General features: G+C 43.3%; 1 protein-coding gene across 2 annotated transcripts in view; it reads left to right on the plus strand.

The window, feature by feature from the left end:
• vav3a (vav guanine nucleotide exchange factor 3a) overlaps positions 1 to 20,278 on the plus strand; it is a 121,189-nt gene that overhangs the window by 62,079 nt on the left and 38,832 nt on the right. For both annotated transcript variants that reach the window (XM_082965630.1, XM_014157310.3), the window contains exons 6-15: positions 3,440 to 3,532; positions 3,848 to 3,916; positions 4,185 to 4,288; positions 6,057 to 6,156; positions 6,372 to 6,467; positions 10,014 to 10,082; positions 15,730 to 15,816; positions 15,931 to 16,016; positions 16,437 to 16,569; positions 18,133 to 18,242. In XM_082965630.1, coding sequence (XP_082821756.1) covers positions 3,440 to 3,532; positions 3,848 to 3,916; positions 4,185 to 4,288; positions 6,057 to 6,156; positions 6,372 to 6,467; positions 10,014 to 10,082; positions 15,730 to 15,816; positions 15,931 to 16,016; positions 16,437 to 16,569; positions 18,133 to 18,242 — 947 coding nt within the window. The remainder of the gene's footprint in view (positions 1 to 3,439; positions 3,533 to 3,847; positions 3,917 to 4,184; positions 4,289 to 6,056; positions 6,157 to 6,371; positions 6,468 to 10,013; positions 10,083 to 15,729; positions 15,817 to 15,930; positions 16,017 to 16,436; positions 16,570 to 18,132; positions 18,243 to 20,278) is intronic.

The raw sequence follows: 20,278 nt of genomic DNA on the forward strand, positions 1-20,278 counted from the left end.
AGAGCAGAGGAGAGAGAGTTAGCTTTAGCAGTGCGGAGAGCCTCCGTGACACAGAGAAGAGCAGTCTCAGTTGAATGCCCAGTCTTGAAACCTGACTGATTAGGATCAAGAAGGTCATTCTGAGAGAGATAGCAGGAGAGCTGGCCAAGGACGGCACGTTCAAGAGTTTTGGAGAGAAAAGAAAGAAGGGATACTGGTCTGTAGTTGTTGACATCGGAGGGATCGAGTGTAGGTTTTTTCAGAAGGGGTGCAACTCTCGCTCTCTTGAAGACGGAAGGGACGTAGCCAGCGGTCAAGGATGAGTTGATGAGCGAGGTGAGGAAGGGGAGAAGGTCTCCGGAAATGGTCTGGAGAAGAGAGGAGGGGATAGGGTCAAGTGGGCAGGTTGTTGGGCGGCCGGCCGTCACAAGACGCGAGATTTCATCTGGAGAGAGAGGGGAGAAAGAGGTCAAAGCACAGGGTAGGGCAGTGTGAGCAGGACCAGCGGTGTCGTTTGACTTAGCAAACGAGGATCGGATATCGTCAACCTTCTTTTCAAAATGGTTGACGAAGTCATCCGCAGAGAGGGAGGAGGGGGGGGGAGGGGGAGGAGGATTCAGGAGGGAGGAGGAGGTAGCAAAGAGCTTCCTAGGGTTAGAGGCAGATGCTTGGAATTTAGAGTGGTAGAAAGTGGCTTTAGCAGCAGAGACAGAAGAGGAGAATGTAGAGAGGAGTGAGTGAAAGGATGCCAGGTCCGCAGGGAGGCGAGTTTTCCTCCATTTCCGCTCGGCTGCCCGGAGCCCTGTTCTGTGAGCTCGTAGTGAGTCGTCGAGCCACGGAGCAGGAGGGGAGGACCGAGCCGGCCTGGAGGATAGGGGACAGAGAAAATCAAAGGATGCAGAAAGGGAGGAGAGGAGGGTTGAGGAGGCAGAATCAGGAGATAGGTTGGAGAAGGTTTGAGCAGAGGGAAGAGATGATAGGATGGAAGAGGAGAGAGTAGCGGGAGAGAGAGAGCGAAGGTTGGGACGGCGCAATACCATCCGAGTAGGGGCAGAGTGAGAAGTGTTGGATGAGAGCAAGAGGGGAAAGGATACAAGGTAGTGGTCGGAGATTTGGAGGGGAGTTGCAATGAGATTAGTGGAAGAACAGCATCTAGTAAAGATGAGGTCAAGCGTATTGCCTGCCTTGTGAGTAGGGGGGGAAGGTGAGAGGGTGAGGTCAAAAGAGGAGAGGAGTGGAAAGAAGGAGGCAGAGAGGAATGAGTCAAAGGTAGACGTGGGGAGGTTAAAGTCACCCAGAACTGTGAGAGGTGAGCCATCCTCAGGAAAGGTACTTATCAAGGCGTCAAGCTCATTGATGAACTCTCCAAGGGAACCTGGAGGGCGATAAATGATAAGGATGTTAAGCTTGAAAGGGCTGGTAACTGTGAGAGCATGGAATTCAAATGAGGAGATAGACAGATGGGTCAGGGGAGAAAGAGAGAATGTCCACTTGGGAGAGATGAGGATTCCAGTGCCACCACCCCGCTGGCTCGATGCTCTAGGGGTATGCGAGAACACGTGGGCAGACGAAGAGAGAGCAGTAGGAGTAGCAGTGTTATCTGTGGTAATCCATGTTTCCGTCAGCGCCAGGAAGTCTAGGGACTGGAGGGTAGCATAGGCTGAGATGAACTCAGCCTTGTTGGCTGCAGACCGGCAGTTCCAGAGGCTGCCAGAGACCTGGAACTCCACGTGGGTCGTGCGCGCTGGGACCACCAGGTTGGAGTGGCAGCGGCCACGCGGTGTGAAGCGTTTGTATGGCCTGTGCAGAGAGGAGAGAACAGGGATAGACAGACACATAGTTGACAAGCTACAGAAGTGTTGTTTCTTGTATTATTGTCTCCTGTGTCTTTAGAGAACTGTTTCACTTTGATATCCTTTTTCTTCTGTCCTGATTTTCTCTTTCTTTTCTTCTGTTAACTAGATATTCTTTGTTGTTCTTCGTTAGCTAGCTAGCTTCTTCCAAAAGAGTCCCTAGCAACTGCTTAGCAACTGGTAAACAATTCAGCTAGCTAAGATAACTACAATTTTATGAAAAATAGTTATTTTTCAAAAGCCTATCTTCTTTGTTTGTTGCTTGTTTTTTCTCCTATTCAGTCTTGCAGTTTTCTTTTGCTTTTTTCCGATGTACTTCACTCTAAAAACCATGTAAATTTCAATATTTGTAGGAGCTCATTTTTCAGCTGCTGCTGCTCAAATTGGAGTTCCGGAACACAGTGTTGGGCCAGATTTTCTGGGTGTTACCCTGAGGCTTTGTTGGGTTGGTAGCTGGCTGAGGGGACTCTTCTCTATGTTCACCTCTTGGCATTTGAGGGCTCTGTAATGGTAAGAGTGGGGGTCACTTGTTTTTAAATGATTATAACATTTGGTGGTGGATATGGTGGTGGATATTTCTTGGATATGAATCAGAAGAGGGAATTGGCCTAATTCTGCTCTGCAAGTGTTGTTTTGAGTTTTCCTCTGTACTCTGAGGAGGCTCTTACACAATTCCACATGCAGGGTTTCAATTGGGTGTTTGTCCCATTTGTCAAATTCTTGCTTGGTAAGCGGACTCCACACTTCACTGCCATAAAGTGCAATTGGTTATATTATTGATTAGAATATTTTGAGCCAGATCCAAATTGGTATGTCTAATTTAATATATATTTTAATGGCATAGAAAGTCCTCCTTGATTTGACTTTCAGTTAATTCATGGCCAGCTTGAAGTTCCCTGTGGAGCAATTTTTGGGTCCCAAGTTTTTGTAGGTGTGTGTGTTCTATATGAATCGAGCCCAGTAAAAAAATCTTCCCTGACCTCTAGACCTTTTCTGCGGTAACATAATGTTTGTCTTCTTGAAATTGACTGTCATTGCCCAAGTCTGACAAAACTGTTGCAGATGATCTAGTTGTTGCTGTAGATCCTGTTTTGTCGGGGACAGCAGTACCAGATCATTTGTGTACAGGAGGTATTTTATTCCTGTCTTTAAGAGTGAGACCGGGGGCTGTTGATTGCTCAAGCTTTTTGTCCAATTCATTTATATAGATCTTACATTGACTTGAGCTCGAGTTGTTCCCCTGTTTAACTCCGCGCCCCTGGGAAAATACATCTGTATGTTGACTGCACACTTGTTATTTGGGTACATAGATTTGTTGACATGTGTTTTTCTACCCTCACCACTTTCAATTAATAACTCAACTCAAGTAAACCAAGCTTATATTTTGGGTTCTGATGGGGGTACGACATGAACTAAGCTCATGAGGCATTTCTAAGTTATATTCTTCAAGAAGCAATAGGTATATATCATACATTTATAAGTCAAAAAATGGATGTCGCAAGTATGGATTCTAGCTTTAAGGCTCTGCTTTGACAGCTGTGTGTATGTGTGTGTGTGTGTGCGTGCGTGCGTGTGTGTGTCCGTGTGTGTGCATGTAATCGTTACAGAAGCAGGTAGAGACAGACATCAGGAGCTGCTGTCTGACAGAGATCAAGCAGACTGAGGAGAAGTACACAGAGACTCTGGACTCCATAGAGAAGGTAAGGTGTTACTACCAAATGCCTCCCCTACCCCTCTGGTGCTACAACCAAATACCTCCCCCTTCATACTGTATTATCACAATCCTCTTCATTCATTAACCATTCCGTTCATGACCTTATGAAAACCGTCCCTTATGTAGGCAGACACTGTTTAAGATTAAGATTGTTCTGATAAATCACTTGGGTTGTGCAACAAGTCATTATTTGGCTGACCCAAATAGTCCCCGTAAACATGCAGCAACTGCTTACCTACCTCTCCTGTTTTAGTGGAACCAACCCACTCACTCTTTTTCTTATGCTCTGTTCCCCATCCAGTATTTTATGGCACCTCTTACGACATTCCTGTCCTCAGAGGAGATGAAGAAAGTGTTTGTCAACATTCCGGTAAGTTACAGGACGGAAACCCCCAACTATCCACATGTAGATGGTACAGATGGAGATTGCAGTGGCATTTTAGTCATTTAGCAGATGCTCTTATTCCAGATTGATTTACAGTCAGTGGATTTGACTTGCTATGTTGAGTAGTAAAAAAGCCAACACATATCACAGTTATTGCAAGTAGACCCTTCTCCAACATATGAGCTGATAGCTGTTGTCCCAAGCCCGATGGGTCTTCAGTGTTTGTTTGTCATGGACTGTTGTTGTGTTTCAGGACCTGGTTAAAGTTCACAAGAGTCTCATGGTGGAGATCCAAGACTCTGTCCGCCATAAAAGTGCTCAGAACATCTACCAGATCTTCATCAACTACAAAGAGAGGTACAATTCCACAGAACTATCCCACTGGGCACAGACGTCAGTTTAACGTCTATTTTTGATTTACATTAGGTTGTAAATCATGAATTCAACGTGAAATCAACAACAACAAAAATCACATTGGATTTAGGTCAAAAGTTACATGAAAAAAAAGACGAAATTCCCAGTTTTCCGTGTTGAAACAGCGTTGATTGAACCAGCCTTGGTTTTCTGTCTCGTTCTCTCTATCTCTTGTTCTTCCGATCTTTCGATCTCTTGTTCCTGGTTCTCTCTCTCTCCTTCCCTCTCTCCCCCTATCTCTCTCTCTCCCTCTCTCTCTGTCTCTCTCTCTCTCTTTCACTCTCTTTATTGGCATGGGAAACATGTTTACATTGCCGAAGCAAATGAAATACCCAATAAACTAATATGAAATAAACAAGGGAAACATTAGTAAACATTACACCCATAAAAGTTTCAAAAGAATATAGACATTTAAAATGTTATATTATTGGCTATGTACAGTGTTGTAACAATGTGCAAGTAGTTGAAGTATGAAAGGGAGAATAAACAGAGAAATATAGGTTGTTTGTGCTCCACTTGTTGCCCTTTTTTCATGGCAACAGGCCACAAATCTTGCTGTTGTGACTGCACACTGAGGTATTTCACCTGACATATATGGGAGTTTATCAATGTTTGGTTTCTTTTCAAATTCTTTGTCGGTCTGTGTGACCTGTGGGAAATATGTGTCTCTAATGTGGTCATACATCTGGCAGGAGGTTAGGAAGTGCAGCTCAGTTTCCACCTCATCAGTGGGCATATAGCCTGTCATCTCTCGAGAGCCAGGTCTGCCTATGGCGGCCTCTCTCTGTATATAGTCAATGATTTTCTTAATTGAGGGTCAGTCACAGTGGTCAGGTATTCTGCTACTGTGTACTCTCTGTTTAGGGCCAGATAGCGTTCCAGTTTGGTCTGTTTTTTGGTTGATTCTTTCCAGTGTATAGTTATCTTTTCGCTTTCTCATCATTTTGTTGGGTCTAAATGTGTTTCTGTCCTGGGGATCTGTGGGGTCTGTTTGTGTTTGTGAACAGAGCCCCAGGACCAGCTTGCTTAGGGGACTCTTCTCTAGGTTCATCTCTCTGTAGGTGAGGGCTCTGAGGGGACTCTTCTCTAGGTTCATCTCTCTGTAGGTGAGGGCTTTGTGGTGGAATGTGTGGGAATCGCTTCCTTTTAGGTGGTTGTAGAATTGAACAGCTCTTTTCTGGATGTTGATAACTAGAAGGCATAGTTCTAATTCTGCTCTGCATGCATTGTTTGGGGTTTTGCATTGTACACAAAGTATATTTTTGTGGAATTCTGCAGGCAGAGTCTCATTTGGCTGTTTGTCCCATTTTGAGAATTCTTGGTTGGTGAGTGGACCCCAGACCTCACAACCATAGAGGGCAATAGGTTCCATAGCTTATTAAAGTTTTATCCTAATGAGTTTTATGTTCCTTTTGATGGCATAGAAGGCCCTTCTTCCCTTGTCTCTTAGATCGTTCATAGCCTTGTGGAAGTTACCTGTGGTGTTGATGTTTAGGCCGAAGTAGGTGTAATTCTTTGTGTGCTCTAGGACAACAGTGTCTAGATAGAATTTGTATTTGTTGTCTTGGCTACTGGACCTTTTTTGGAAGACCGTTATTTTAGTCTTACTGAGATTCACTGTCAGGGCCCAAGTCATGGCCCAAGCCCAAGTCTCTCTCTCAATTTCGTTCACCTCAATATATATACTGATATATACTGATATCTATTCCAGATTGCTAATATATGGGAAATACTGTAGCCATGTAGAAACGGCCATCGTTGCTTTGGATGACATCTGCAAACACAGAGAGGACATCCGAATGAAGCTGGAGGTAAAGTCTGCATTATCTGTCTATATCAGTGGTCAGATACCGCCATCTAGTGTTTACCATAGGTATTACAGATCATGGCACACCAACTGCAATTATATATATTTTTTTTTCAATGAATAAGTACTATTTTTTTTCTCTAAATGAATATGTTTTGTGTTATATTGCAGTGACAGTTCAAATACCATGCAGTATAATTGATTTATTGTGTGTGCCAGGAATGTGCGAAGAGAGCCAACTATGGAAAGTTTACACTGAGGGATCTGCTAGTGGTCCCTATGCAGCGGGTACTGAAGTATCATCTTCTTCTACAGGTAAGATATATATCTTCTGAGAGCTGAGAATGACTTCTATTCAACTGTTACCTCAGTACCAGGAATAAAGCTCCACTACTGACTATCACCAGTGGAGGCACAGTTACCCATGTTTTAATCATACACTAGTCCTGGACGCCTCTGTGGATGTACACTACCAGTCAAACGTTTGGACCCAACTACTCATTCAAGGGTTTTTCTTTATTTTAACTTTTTCTACATTGTAGAATAATAGTGAAGACATCACAACTATGAAATAACACATATGTAATCATGTAGTAACCAAAAAGTGTTAAACAAATAAAAAATATATTTTATATCTGAGATTCTTCAAAATAGCCACCCTTTGCCTTGATGACAGCTTTGCACACTCTTGGCTTTTTCTCAACCAGCTTCATGAGGTAGTCACCTGGAATCCATTTCAATTAACAGGTGTGCCTTGTTAATTTGTGGAATTTCTTTCATTTTTAATGCGTTTGAGCCAATCAGTTGTGTTGTGACAAGGTAGAGGGGTGATACAGAAGATAGCCCTATTTGGTAAAAGACCAAGTCCATATTATGGCAAGAACAGCTGAAATAAGAAAAGAGAAACGACAGTCCATCATTACTTTAAGACATGAAGGTTATATTCAAGAACTTCAAGAAGTTTCCTCAAGTATCGTCGCAAAAACCATCAAGCGCTATGAGAGGAAGACCCAGAGTTACCTCTGTTGCAGAGGATAAGTTCATTAGAGTTAAATGAACCTCAGATTGCAGCCCAAGTAAATGCTTCACAGAGTTCAAATACCAGACACATCTCAACATCAACTGTTCAGAGGAGACTGCGTGAATCAGGCCTTCATGGTTGAATTGCTGCAAAGAAACCACTAGTAAAGGACACCAATAAGAAGAAGAGTCCATTGGTCTGATGAGTCCAAATCTGAGATGTTTGGTTCCAACCGCTGTTTTTGTGAGACTCAGAGTAGGTGGATGGTTGGAGGAGGAGGTGTGATGGTGTGGGGGTGCTTTGCTGATGACACTGTCCGGGATTTATTTAGAATTCAAGGCACACTTAACCAGCATGGCTACCACAGCATTCTGCAGCGATACACCATCCCATCTGGTTTGCGCTTAGTGGGACTATCATTTGTTTTTCAACAGGACAATGACCCAACACACCTCCAGGCTGTGTAAGGGCTATTTGACCAAGAAGGAGAGTGATGGAGTGCTGCATCAGATGACCTGGCCTCCACTATCACCCGACGTCAACTCAATTGAGATGGTTTGGGATGAGTTGGACTGCGGAGTGAAGGAAAAGCAGCCAACAAGTGCTCAGCATATGTGGGAACTCCTTCAAGACTGTCTGACTGTCGTAGTCATAAGCAAGAGAGTGCAAGAAAGAGATAAGAAGAGGGATAGAGAGAAAAGTAGTGGGTGTGAATACCCTGATAAGGCATTACTGCAATCAGTCAGTCAGGCAGCCCTCTGGCCCTGACTCCTGCAGCCCTAACGTTAGTCCTAGGCCACCACTGCATGGGCAGACATGTTAGCAGTCAGGGCCAAGGTGGAAAGGCGTGTGTGGTTGTGTACGTTCCTAGGGGGTTGACGTGTGACTGGCGGTCAGCTCCGAGCCGTCTTCTCTTTCTCTTCCTTCCTCCCTGTCGGTGCGTTCCATTCCACTCCATAGGACAGGAGGCACTGTTGCGTAGGAGAGAGCCAGTCAGAGCTGTCTGTCTGTCAGGGCTGTGTATGTGTGTGTGTCTGTTTGTCTGTTTGTTTCGGGCTAGGAGGGCTGTATGTGGACCCTGGGGACCTGGCCTGGCCTGTGCCAATCCCCGATCCACTCCAATGGAGGGAACACGCTCCCGGGGTAGTGGGAGGGAGGGAGGAGGAAGGGAGTGAGAGAGGGAAGTGAGGGAGGGAGGGGAGGAAGAGGTGGGAGGAAAGAGTGGAGGTGAGTGCTTAGATCATGGAAGAGAGGTAAGGAGGATGGAGGGCAGGTAGGTCTTTCTCTCGTTCTCTACCTCCATTTCTCTGAGTTCCCTCTGTAATTATTTCATAGTGGCTCCCACCAGTCCCCAACTCACTATAACCAGAATCCATCAATATGCCAGTAGTGTCAGAACCCTCTCTCTTTCTCTGTCTCTCTATCACTCTTTGCTTTCTTCCCATTTCTCTATTTATTCCAAACTCACTATAACTGGAATCCATCAATAAGCCTGTACTATCTGGTCATCTCTCTCTCTCTCTCTCTCTCTCTCCTTTTCTCTCTCTCTCGCTCTCTCTTTTTCTCTCTACTTTTTTCTCTCTCTTTCTCTCTCTCTCTATTTATCTCTCTCGCTTTCTCTCTCTCCCCTCTCTCTCTCTCTCTCTCTTTCTCCCTTTCTTGCTACCCCCTCCCCACCTCTCCCATGGGCTCACTGTGTAGGTGTGTGTTAGGAGCAGAGAATGAAAAATAGGGTCCTGTCGCATTGCTTGTGATAATAATGCCCAGGTTCAGCTTGAGTGATAGCTGGGATTTGAGGAGTTCTAGGCAGACACATACGGCCCAGTGGGAGGGGGCTGGGGCAAAGGGGCTGGGGGCGAGGGAGCTGGGGTGATGGGGCTGGTGCGAGGGGGCTGGGGGCGAGGGAGCTGGGGTCGAGGGGACTGGGGCGAGGGGACTGGGGTCGAGGGGACTGGGGTCGAGGGGGCTGGGGTCAAGGGGGCTGGGGGCGAGGGAGCTGGGGCGAGGGAGCTGGGGCGGGGGGACTGGGGCGAGGGGGCTGGGGGCGAGGGGGCTGGGGGCGAGGGGACTGGGGCGAGGGGAAGGAGAGGGGAAGGAAGCCATTTATCTGGGCTGGGATGTGTGTGTGTGTGTGTGTGTGTGTGTGTGAAGGATATGCATGGTAACCTTCCTTATCCTCCACAACACAGACAAACGGCTTAGATGTCTTGTTTACTCGCCAGCTACAGGAAAGCAATTTCAGCCCACACACAAGATACACACAAGATAAGCATATACATACAGAGAACGCAGGAATTCACGCACGAATGCACACACACACACAGCAATTTATTTTATTTTATTACTGGCTTCTTTCATGGTATCCCACCTTTTTATTTCATATCTAGGATTATGATGTTGGTTGGGATTTACTTTCCAGGTGTGTGTGTATGTATGTGTGTATGTGTGTGTGTGTGTTTGTATAGAAGTGTGTGCACAGTATGTGTGTGATTGTGCACAGCAACAGTAACTTGTCTGTGTGTGTGTGACATGAAAATAGAAATCAACGATCGCTTCGTTTGTTTGTCCTTGTTTATTTTTCTAACCCTGAAGTCGCAGTCCAAATGAAACAACATCACTTGATAAACACAGCTCATTTCTAACATGGTAGAACCTTGGTTGACACTGTTTGTCTATAATTTTGAGCTGTAGTTGAAGTGTCAGGCAGAGAGAGATGGCCTAATGCCTACCTGTCATCTCTATTTTTCCTACTTCTCTCAGGGCTCTGTGTGGCTAATTAGCTAGCTGGTGAAAACAGAGAGCATAAAATAGCACTGTGTTTTGTTTTGATCCAATTACAGGAATTAGTGAAACACACTCACGACGCGGCTGACAAGAGCAATTTGCGGCTGGCGCTGGATGCCATGAAGGTAAGTGTTATACGACGCTCTCGCATCACATCAGGAATGAAAGAGTAATTGGGGTGCCAGGTCTGTGTCTGATCTTATGACTCTCCTCACCTGAACCGCACACACCACACACGCACGCACGCACGCACGCACGCGCACACACACACGCACACACGCACACACACACACACACACACACACACACACGCACATCTACATAGTTACACTGCCTTGCAAAAGTATTCATCCCACTTTTTCCTATTTTCAATTATCAACCTGTAATTTAAATAGATTTTTATTTGGATTTCAGGTAATGGACATACACAAAATAGTCCAAATTGGTGAAGTGAAATAAAATGTAAAACATTTTAAAAAACGGAAAAGTGGTGCGTGCATATGTTTTCACCCCCTTTGCTATGAACCCCTAAATAAGATCAGAATTTTTTTTACAAATATGGCACCACAACAAACCTGCCAAAAGAGAGCCACCCACCAAAACTCATGGACCAGGCAAGCAGGGCATTAATCAGAGAGGCAACAAAGAGACCAAAGATAACCCTAAAGGAGCTGCAAAGCTCCACAGCGGAGATTGGAGTATCTGTCCATAGGACCACTTTAAGCCGTATGCTCCACAGTGCTGGGCTTTACAGAAGAGTGGCCATAAAAAAGACATTGCTAAAAGTGTTCACCAAAAGGCATGTGGGAGACTCCCCAAACATATGGAAGAAGGTACTCTGGTCAGATGAGGCTGAAATTGAGCTTTTTGGCCATCAAGATAAATGCTATGTCTGGTGCAAACCCACACCTCACATCACCCGAGAACACCATCCCCACAGTGAAGCATGGTGGTGGCAGCATCAGCTGTGGGGATGTTTTTCATCGGCAGGGACTGGGAAACTGGTCCGAATTGAAGTAATGATGGATGGCGCTAAATACAGGGAAATTCTTGAGGGAAACCTGTTTCAGTCTTCCAGAGATTTGAGACTGGGACGGAGGTTCACCTTCCAGCAGGACAATGATCCTAAGCATACTGCTAAAGCAACACTCAAGTAGTTTATTGGGAAACATTTAAAAGTCTTGGAATGGCTAGTCAAAGCCCAGACCTCAATCCAATTGAGAATCTATGGTATGACTTAAAGATTGCTGTACACCAGCGAAACACATCCAACTTGAAGTAGCTGGAGCAGTTTAGCCTTGAAGAATTTCCAAAAATCCCAGTTGCTAGATGTGCCAAGCTTATATTGACATACCCCAAGAGACTTGCAGCTGTAATTGCTTGGTAGGCATGTTGTGTAAATCAAATGATACAAACACCCAAACAGTCCATTTTAATTCCAGGTTGTAAGGCAATGAAATAGAAAAAATGCCAAGGGGGGTGAATACTTTCGCAAGCCACTGTAGGCACACATTTTTTTGCAGGCGTGCACAGGCACACCAGCTAACACTTGCAATGTAAGTGAGTAGTCGTCATCTATCTACAGTTATACACCAGACTGCAGGCTATTAAATACTGACGCAAGCTTTCAATAAACAGGAGAACACGTCTTTAGGGACTCAAAATGTCTCTATTTACTGTATAGTTATGTATTTATGACTGTTGACACTGAGGGTACAACACATTAGGAATACCTGCTCTATCCATGAGATAGACTGACCAGGTGAATCCAGGTGAAAGCTAAGATCCCTTATTGATGTCACTTGTTAAATCCACTTCTAGCAGTGTAGATGAAGGGGAGGAGACAAGTTAAAGAAGGAATTTTAAGCCTTGAGACAATTGAGACTGATTGTTTAACGGACGTTCCACCTTGTCGTGCTGCTGCTCCAGTTTCAACTGTTCTGCGGCTATGGAACCCTGACCTGTTCACCGGACGTGCTACCTTGTCTCTGACCTGCTGTTTTCAACCCTCTCTCCTTCTCCCTCTCTCTCCCTCCTTCCCTCTCTGTCTCCCTCTCTACTGCACCTGCTGTTTCGACCTCTGAATGCTCGCCTATGAAAAGCCAACTGACATTTACTCCTGAGGTGCTGACCTGTTGCACCATCTACAACCACTGTGATTATTATTTGACCCTACCGGTTATCTATGAACGTTTGAACATCTTGAAGAACGATCTGGCCTTAATGGGCATGTACTCTTATAATTTCCACCCAGCACAGCCAGAAGAGGACTGGCCATCCCTCAGAACCTGGTTCCTCTCTAGGTTTCTTCCTAGGTTCCTGCCTTTCAAGGGAGTTTTTCCTAGCCACTGTGCTTCTACATCTGCATTGCTTGTTGTTTGGGGTTTTAGGCTGGAGTGCTGTATAAGCACTTTGTGACATATGCTTTGTAAAAAGGAATTTTTGATTGATTGATGGATTATGTATGTGTGCCATTCAGAGGGTCAATGGGCAAGACAAAAGATTTCAGTGCTATTGAACAGGGTATTAGAAGGTGCCAGTTTTCCGTGTGTATCAAGAATGGCCCACCACCCAAAGGACATCAAGCCAACTTGACACAAATGTGGGAAGCATTGGCGTCAACATGGCCCAGCATCCCTGTGGAACGCATTCGACACCTTGTCCATGTCCAGACAAATTGAGGCTGTTCTATGTTTAGTTACATTTTTATTACTGTATATATTTAGTTATGTACTAACTAAATATATACAGTAATTAATACATAACTAAATATATACAGTAATTAATACCTAAATATATACAGTAATTAATACCTAAATATATACAGTAATTAATACATAACTACAAATATACAGTAATTAATACATAACTAAATATATACAGTCATTTTTTACTCCTGAACTTTTACTCCTGAACTTATTTTACTCCTGAACTTATGAATCCTTATTGACTCAAGACATTTCAGCTTTTCATATTTTGTAAAAGCTGAAATATTTTGAATTTGTAAACATTTCTAAAAACATAATTCCACTTTGACATTATGGGGTATTGTGTGTAGACCAGTGACTCAAAATCTCAATTTAATCCATTTTAAATTCAGGCTGTAACAGAACAAAATGTGGAAAAAGTCAAGGGTTGTGAATACTTTCTGAAGGTCCACATATGCCTCCTACTGAGACCTGCCTTGAGACCAGATTATTGGTCATAACGATGACTCTACCAACCTGCTAGCTATTTAAGCACCACTCCAGACCTACGGCATGCGTACTCTAGGCCTACACACAAAAACCTAAAAACACTCCTGCCACCAACACATGTACAGTTGAAGTCGGAAGTTTACATACACTTAGGTTGGAGTCATTAAAACTTGTTTTTCAACCACTCCACACATTTCTTGTTAACAAACTATAGTTAGGACATCTACTTTGTGCATGACAGAAGTCATTTTTCCAACAATTGTTTACAGACAGATTATTTCACTTATAACTCCCTGTATCACAATTCCAGTGGGTCAGAAGTTTACATCCACTAAGTTTACTGTGTCTTTAAACAGCTTGGAAAATTCCAGAAAAGGATGTCATGGCTTTAGAAACTTCTGATAGGCTAATTGACACCATTTGAGTCAATTGGAGGTGTACCTGTGGATGTATTTCAAGGCCTACCTTCAAACTCAGTGCCTCTTTGCTTCACATCATGGGAAAATCAAAAGAAATCAAAAGAAAGACCTCAGAAAAGGAATTGTAGACCTCCACAAGTCTGGTTCATCCTTGGGAGCAATTTCCAAACGCCTGAAGGTACCACGTTCATCTGTACAAACAATAGTACGCAAGTATAAACACCATGGGGCCTCACAGCCGTCATACCGCTCAGGAAGGAGACGCGTTCTGTCTCCTAGAGATGAACGTGCTTTGGTGCGAAAAGTCAAATCAATCCCAGAACAACAGCAAAGGACCTTGTGAAGATGCTGGAGGAAACAGGTACAAAAGTATCTATATCCATAGTAAAACGAGTTCTATATCGACATAACCTGAAAATCCGCTCAGCAAGGAAGAAGCTACTGCTCCAAAACTGCCATAAAAAAGCCAGACTACGGTTTGCAACTGCACATGGGGACAAAGATTGTACTTTTTGGAGAAATGTCCTCTGGTCTGATGAAGCAAAAATATAACTATTTTTCCATAATGACCATCGTTATTTTTGGAGGAAAAAGGGGGAGACTTGCAAGCCGAAGAACACCATCCCAACTGTGAAGTACGGGGGTGGCAGCATCATGTTGTGGGGGTGCTTTGCTGCAGGAGGGACTGATGCACTTCACAAAATAGATGGCATCATGAGGCAGGAAAATTATGTGGAGATATTGAAGCAACATCTCAAGACGTCAGTCAGGAAATTAAAGCTTGGTCGCAAATGGGTCTTCCAAATGGGCTGTGACCCCAAGCATACTTCCAAAGTTGTGGCAAAATGGCTTAAGGACAACAAAGTCAAGGTATTGGAGTGACCATTACAAAAGTGTGTGAGAGCAAGGAGGCCTACAAACCTGACTCAGTTACACCAGCTCTGTCAGGTGGAATGGGTCAAAATTCACCCAACTTATTGTGGGAAGCTTGTGGAAGGCTACCTGAAACGTTTGACCCAAGTTATACAATTTAAAGGCAATGCTACCAAATACTAATTGAGTGCATGTAAACTTCTGACCCACTGGGAATGTGATGAAAGAAATTAAAGCTGAAATAAATCATTCTCTCTACTATTATTCTGACATTTCACATTCTTAAAATAAAGTGGTGATTCTAACTGACCTAAAACAGGGAATTTTTATTAGGATTAAATGTCAGGAATTGTGAAAAACTGAGTTTAAATGTATTTGGCTAAGGTGTATGTAAACGTCTTACTTCAACTGTATCTCAATGAAATATCTCTGACAAGATTAGGTACAACATAAATACTTTAAGTTGTTCTCTTTGCATAGGAGTTTGACAGCAGTTACACAATTTCGTGGCTCCCCATCTCTCTTTGAGAAAGATTTATTGCGCATCATTCGTTTTTTTATTCAGCTTGACATTGTTTTCTTCTGAAATCTGCACTTAAAAAATCACTTATCTCTTTAGTCTTGATGTACAGGGTGTTGATGATGTGGGTGTGTGAATACAGTTTGACACGTACCAGGAAAGTACTAGAAGCAAGTCACGTCGGGTATGAAAGTGAACATTTACTCTGAGGGCGTCTGCGATGATTTCAATTGGCTAAATGATCCACTTGACATTGATTGGGGGAGCTAATGTGCTTAATGTTCCTGGAGTGTTTCTCTGCATTGCGTCATGTGGTGCGACAGCAACCAAGTGTTTTTCAGCGCTGATTATCTCAGACCTTATGAAAGATGGGATTTTAAACAGTGCTACTTGAACCAGACTCACTCTGTGTTGAGAGGAAGATTTACACAATGTACTCTTGCGTAAACAATTAATCATGCTGCTCAAAGAGAGAGAGAGAGAGAGAGAGAAAGTCCTCTAGAATATGTTGACATTGCAGGTGGTGCGATTTTAATCATGAAGTTGTAGATACTGTTGCTCCACTCTAATGCAGAACTAATGAAGAAACAGGAGTTAGACTGTTTCCAGGACTATTAGTTAGGCTACTGTATGGAAGAGCATTGGAAAGCAGTCATTTGTTGTGAGCCTGTCTCATATAGTGTATGCCAAAATGCACCCATCTTGAATGTCAAGTCTTAATGTTTGTTGTTTTGTGTTCTCTGTGTTGTGTTGGGTACTGTAGGACCTGGCTCAGTACGTCAATGAAGTGAAGAGAGACAATGAGACTCTGAGAGACATAGCCCAGTATCAGAAATCCATCGAAAACCTTGTAAGCAACTCATCTTGATTAAAAAATTATTGTGAAGTGAGCTGGGTTTTAAGTGTGACCTCTTTCTTTCTCTCTTTCATCCACCCCCCCCCCCCCACCCCCCCACCCCTTCAGAATCAGTCTCTTAGTACCTATGGGAGACCAAAAGGAGACGGAGAGGTACGCGTTACCTCAATCGACAAACGTGCCAAACAGGACCGGTGAGATGTCTGTCTGGTGTGTGTGTGTGGGTTTCTGTGTGTTTCTGTGTGAGTGCATGTGTGTATGTTTGTCTGGAACGTGGCAAGATAAGATCAAGTCTTTTTACAGTCCCTCGTCTACTGCCTGCTCGTAATGCTTTATGGATCCAGTAATAGGTGTTTATTAGCAGCTATTGTAGTGCATTATGCATAACTCAATCAGGCATTACAAATGCACTTCTAATACATTCTGAAAAGGGTATTCATGCTAACCAAAGTCATCTTTTTATCTCACCTGACAAAGACTTCTGTGAAGTGGAAACATTGTGTGTTTGGGGGCAGGAATAAAGCACTGGGGAACAGCAATATTCTGTGTGCAGACCTCTCATTCTTTTACCTTCTTTTTATCTCTCCCTCTGTGTCTTTCCTCTGACACCACAGGCACATCTTCCTGTTCGATGCTGCTGTGATCGTCTGTAAGAGGAGAGGAGACAACTATGAGATGAAGGAGGTGATCGACCTGCACCACTTCAAGATCACCAACAACCCCACGTCAGATAAGGAGAACAGGAAGGTGTGTGTGCGTGCGTGTGTTTGTTCGCTCGTGTGTGTATGAAAGAGGGCACAAAAAACAATCGTAGTTTTATCATCCTTCAATCATTCACACTTGAATTATTGTTGACTTTGAGGGATTTCTTAATTTGCTGCAGGCTCAGGCAGTACTGTACAGGAGAGGACATGCTAAACTTTTATTTTTGAATGTAAGTTTTAGGAAATTTGTCACTGAAAGCGAATCAGATCACACATTGAGATTGCCACATTCATTAATGAGCGTGATCAGATATTGTGTTGGTTTGATGGATAGAACAGCTTGCCTTTTCCCCAGATGGTGTGTTTATTAAACATTGCCTTGTGCCTGATGGTACACACACACACACACACACACACACACACACACACACACACACACACACACACACACACACACACACACACACACACACACACACACACACACACACACACACAGCAAAGTATAATATTCACTGTTGTGGATAATGATACATTGCACAATGGCTTCCCAGGGGATAATAATCATTTAGCTTATAATAACTTTAATTTGTTAAGAAATGAAACAAGAATCAAGCCAAAATCTAAGCAGCACGCATCTTTCCTATTACATGAAAGACCACCCCTTGTCTGTCGTATAAGGCTAGGAACCTACGAAAGCTGGTCTATAGTGTACGGTACCTGTTTTCAAACCCCACCCTCTCACACGACCCCCCACCTACCCCCTATGATTGGTCATGAGGCTCTCTTTCTCTTATCTGATTGACTGGTGGCTTACCCCAACCACTGCAACCTGAAGACCACTTTAAAGGGTCAATCTGGAATTTGTACATCCATTTGTAGTTTAATTGTCCCTTTAATGGCTCTTCTCATTGTTTTTATAAGCACAGCTGCCCTGAGCACTGAGCAGTAACGGTAAATGCAGACCACAGAGCTTTCGTTGTAGGAACGATAACTCTAGCAGAACACACAACATTACCTCTCAATATACACTTGTTTATTGTGCTGAAATTTGGGTCAGAGTACCTTTTTCAAGACAGCCTTGTCTCTGTGTAATAACAAGGAGAGGTGGTTGTAGCAGATTGTTATCAGGGACGCTGGAGTAATGGCTAGTCTTTAAGGTGGCTAATCTTTAGTGATTAACTTCTGCAGTGTCGTATCTGCGTTGATATCTGGGGCTGCATGGACACTGGTTCACAGGAACTCTCTCTCTCTCAATTTCCATTTCAATTTAAGGGCTTTATTGGCATGGGACACATATTTTTACATTGTCAAGGCAAATTAAATAGATAATAAACAATATTTTTTTTTTACAGTAAACATTAAACTCACAAAAGTTCCAAAAGAATAAAGACATTTCAAATGTCATATTATGTCTAATATTATGTCTATATACAGTGTTCTCTATCTCCCCCTCTCTCTCTCTCGCTCTCTCTCTCTCCCTGCATACACCACTCTCTCTTTCTATGTTGAATCTCCCATTCTACCTCACTATGACCCCCTCATCTAGCTCCCTCTGTCTCTCTCTAGTTCACTCTCTTATCGCCCTTTTTGTCTCCTGTTTTAGTGGTCCTATGGGTTCTACCTGACACACAACCAGGGGCAGAGTGGCTTCGAGTTGTTCTTCAAAACCAAGGAGCTGAAGAAGAAATGGCTGGAGCAGTTTGGCATGGCCATGTGAGTGTGTGTACTGTCCCATGTCATGCCTCTGCCTCACTCCCCCTGCAGCGGTGTGTGTGTGTGTGTGTTGTGTGTTTGTGTGTGTGTGTGTGTGTTTCTGTGAGAGAGACAGATAAAGTGTTTGTGTGTGTCCTCTATTGTGTGTACTGCCTTAGTGTCACAGTATTGACATGTCACTCTTCCAGTTATTCAGGTAAGTACAGATCAGGATTAATGAGTGTCACAGTCCTGAACTCTCCTGGCACCCTGCTCTAAAACACTAAAGACAGGAAAGACTCCCCTCCCCTCACCTGCTCCAAATCACCAGACTGATACAACAGCCAGAACTGACTGCCTGGACAAAACCTATATAACACTTTCTTAGACAATCAAAACTCCTTTCAGTGAATGGTGCAATTATATATTATGCTTGCACAAGAACAGCGCCTCCTTGGCAAATACACTCAAGCGTTCCAGCTTTGATTAATGGATGAAACTTGTGTACAGTATGTTCTATAATTACTTTGCACAAAAACATAAAACTGTGCCAAATATTGCCAAATATAAGGGGATGTTTAACTACTTTATCAAATTGCTTGAATAAACACCAGTGTGTTAAATTCATTCTGTAACCTCGGACAACATTTTCCCTGGAAGCCCAATTCCCATTCAACCACATTCAAAATCCCCCCACAATGATCTCAAACTGTGTTTGTAACACACAATGAAATGAAACACAGACTGACTACCCCTTGCTAATCAAGAAACTCTTGGGTATGTTGTGGTGGATTGTCATTACAATTGCTTCACAGGATCCTAGTAAAATGATGTTTGTAGTGTAGTTAGCCACTGAATGGCTCTGAATTCACTGTCAGCATGCAGTCAAAGCTATAACTATCCTGATGTCGACAGCAGATGGGAGTTCTATTCATAACATTGCTAAATTAGCTAGCTAACATAAAAAAATGTACATAGTTTATTTGCACCTTATTTCTAGAACAATCTTCAAAATGTTGTTAAATGTGATGTTTTGGTTCCTCTAGGGCAATTCACAAAGCTGATTGAGGACATTATTACTGATGAGTGTGTTTTTTTTATTATGATCGTGTTTTTCTTTCCGCTTGCATTTTGTATTTATATTGATTCGTGTATTTTCTGTAATTTATTTAATTCAGGGCTCATCTGTAGAAGAGACCTTGGTCTCAGCATGACTAAAATAAAGGTTAAATAAAAATAAATATTACAAAAATTTGAAAATAAGTTAAGTGGCTAGCTAGCTGGTGTTAGCAATGTTTGGTGAGACTGAGAGCTAGCTAACCAGCTGAGCTAGCAAACAATATAACAACAGTATAATTTCGGATTCAGGAATCACAGTAGCAAGTACTCCCCAATTATTTTGTCATTTAAACTCAGTTTTTGCCATAGCCTTCACTGGCTTTCATGTGATTTAAAGATGAGAATGTCCAAGGTGTTGGACTCGACGACAGTTGCTATCCATTGAAACGCTGCAATTGGTTGCCGAAAATTCTGGGGCGGGGCTTAGTGAAGGGTCAATTATATTAAATAGTACTTTGGACTGTTCTATGCCAGTGATATTAGAAACAAAAAGAGAAAAGGAGGAAAGGAAGGAAGGAAGGAAGGAAGGAAGGAAGGAAGGAAGGAAGGAAGGAAGGAAGGAAGGAAGGAAGGAAGGAAGGAAGGAAGGAAGGAAGGAAGGAAGGAAGGAAGGAAGGAAGGAAGGAAGGAAGACAGAATCAGAGAAGAAAATAGAAAATAGGGGGGAAAAAGTGAAAAGGCGTGACGCAATGCTGAGAGAAGCTTGAGCTTGATTAACTCAGTGGAATTAATGAGATTGGAGCGGAGAGAGAGAGACAGGAGAGAGAGACAGCGAGAGAGAGTGTGAGAGAGACTGTGAAGAGAAAGAAATAGAGACAGAAAGAGGCAGAAGAGTTAGAGAGCAAGAGACAGAGAGAGCGAGAGACGCTCCTTCAGTTTCTTTGGCACACAATCACTGAGTCACTTGGCTCCCTGGAGAGACTGTTGACTGATCCCAG

This window comes from Salmo salar, chromosome 19 (assembly GCF_965601325.2).
Source record: "Salmo salar chromosome 19, fSalSal1, whole genome shotgun sequence".
NCBI classification, from domain to species: Eukaryota; Metazoa; Chordata; class Actinopteri; order Salmoniformes; family Salmonidae; genus Salmo; species Salmo salar.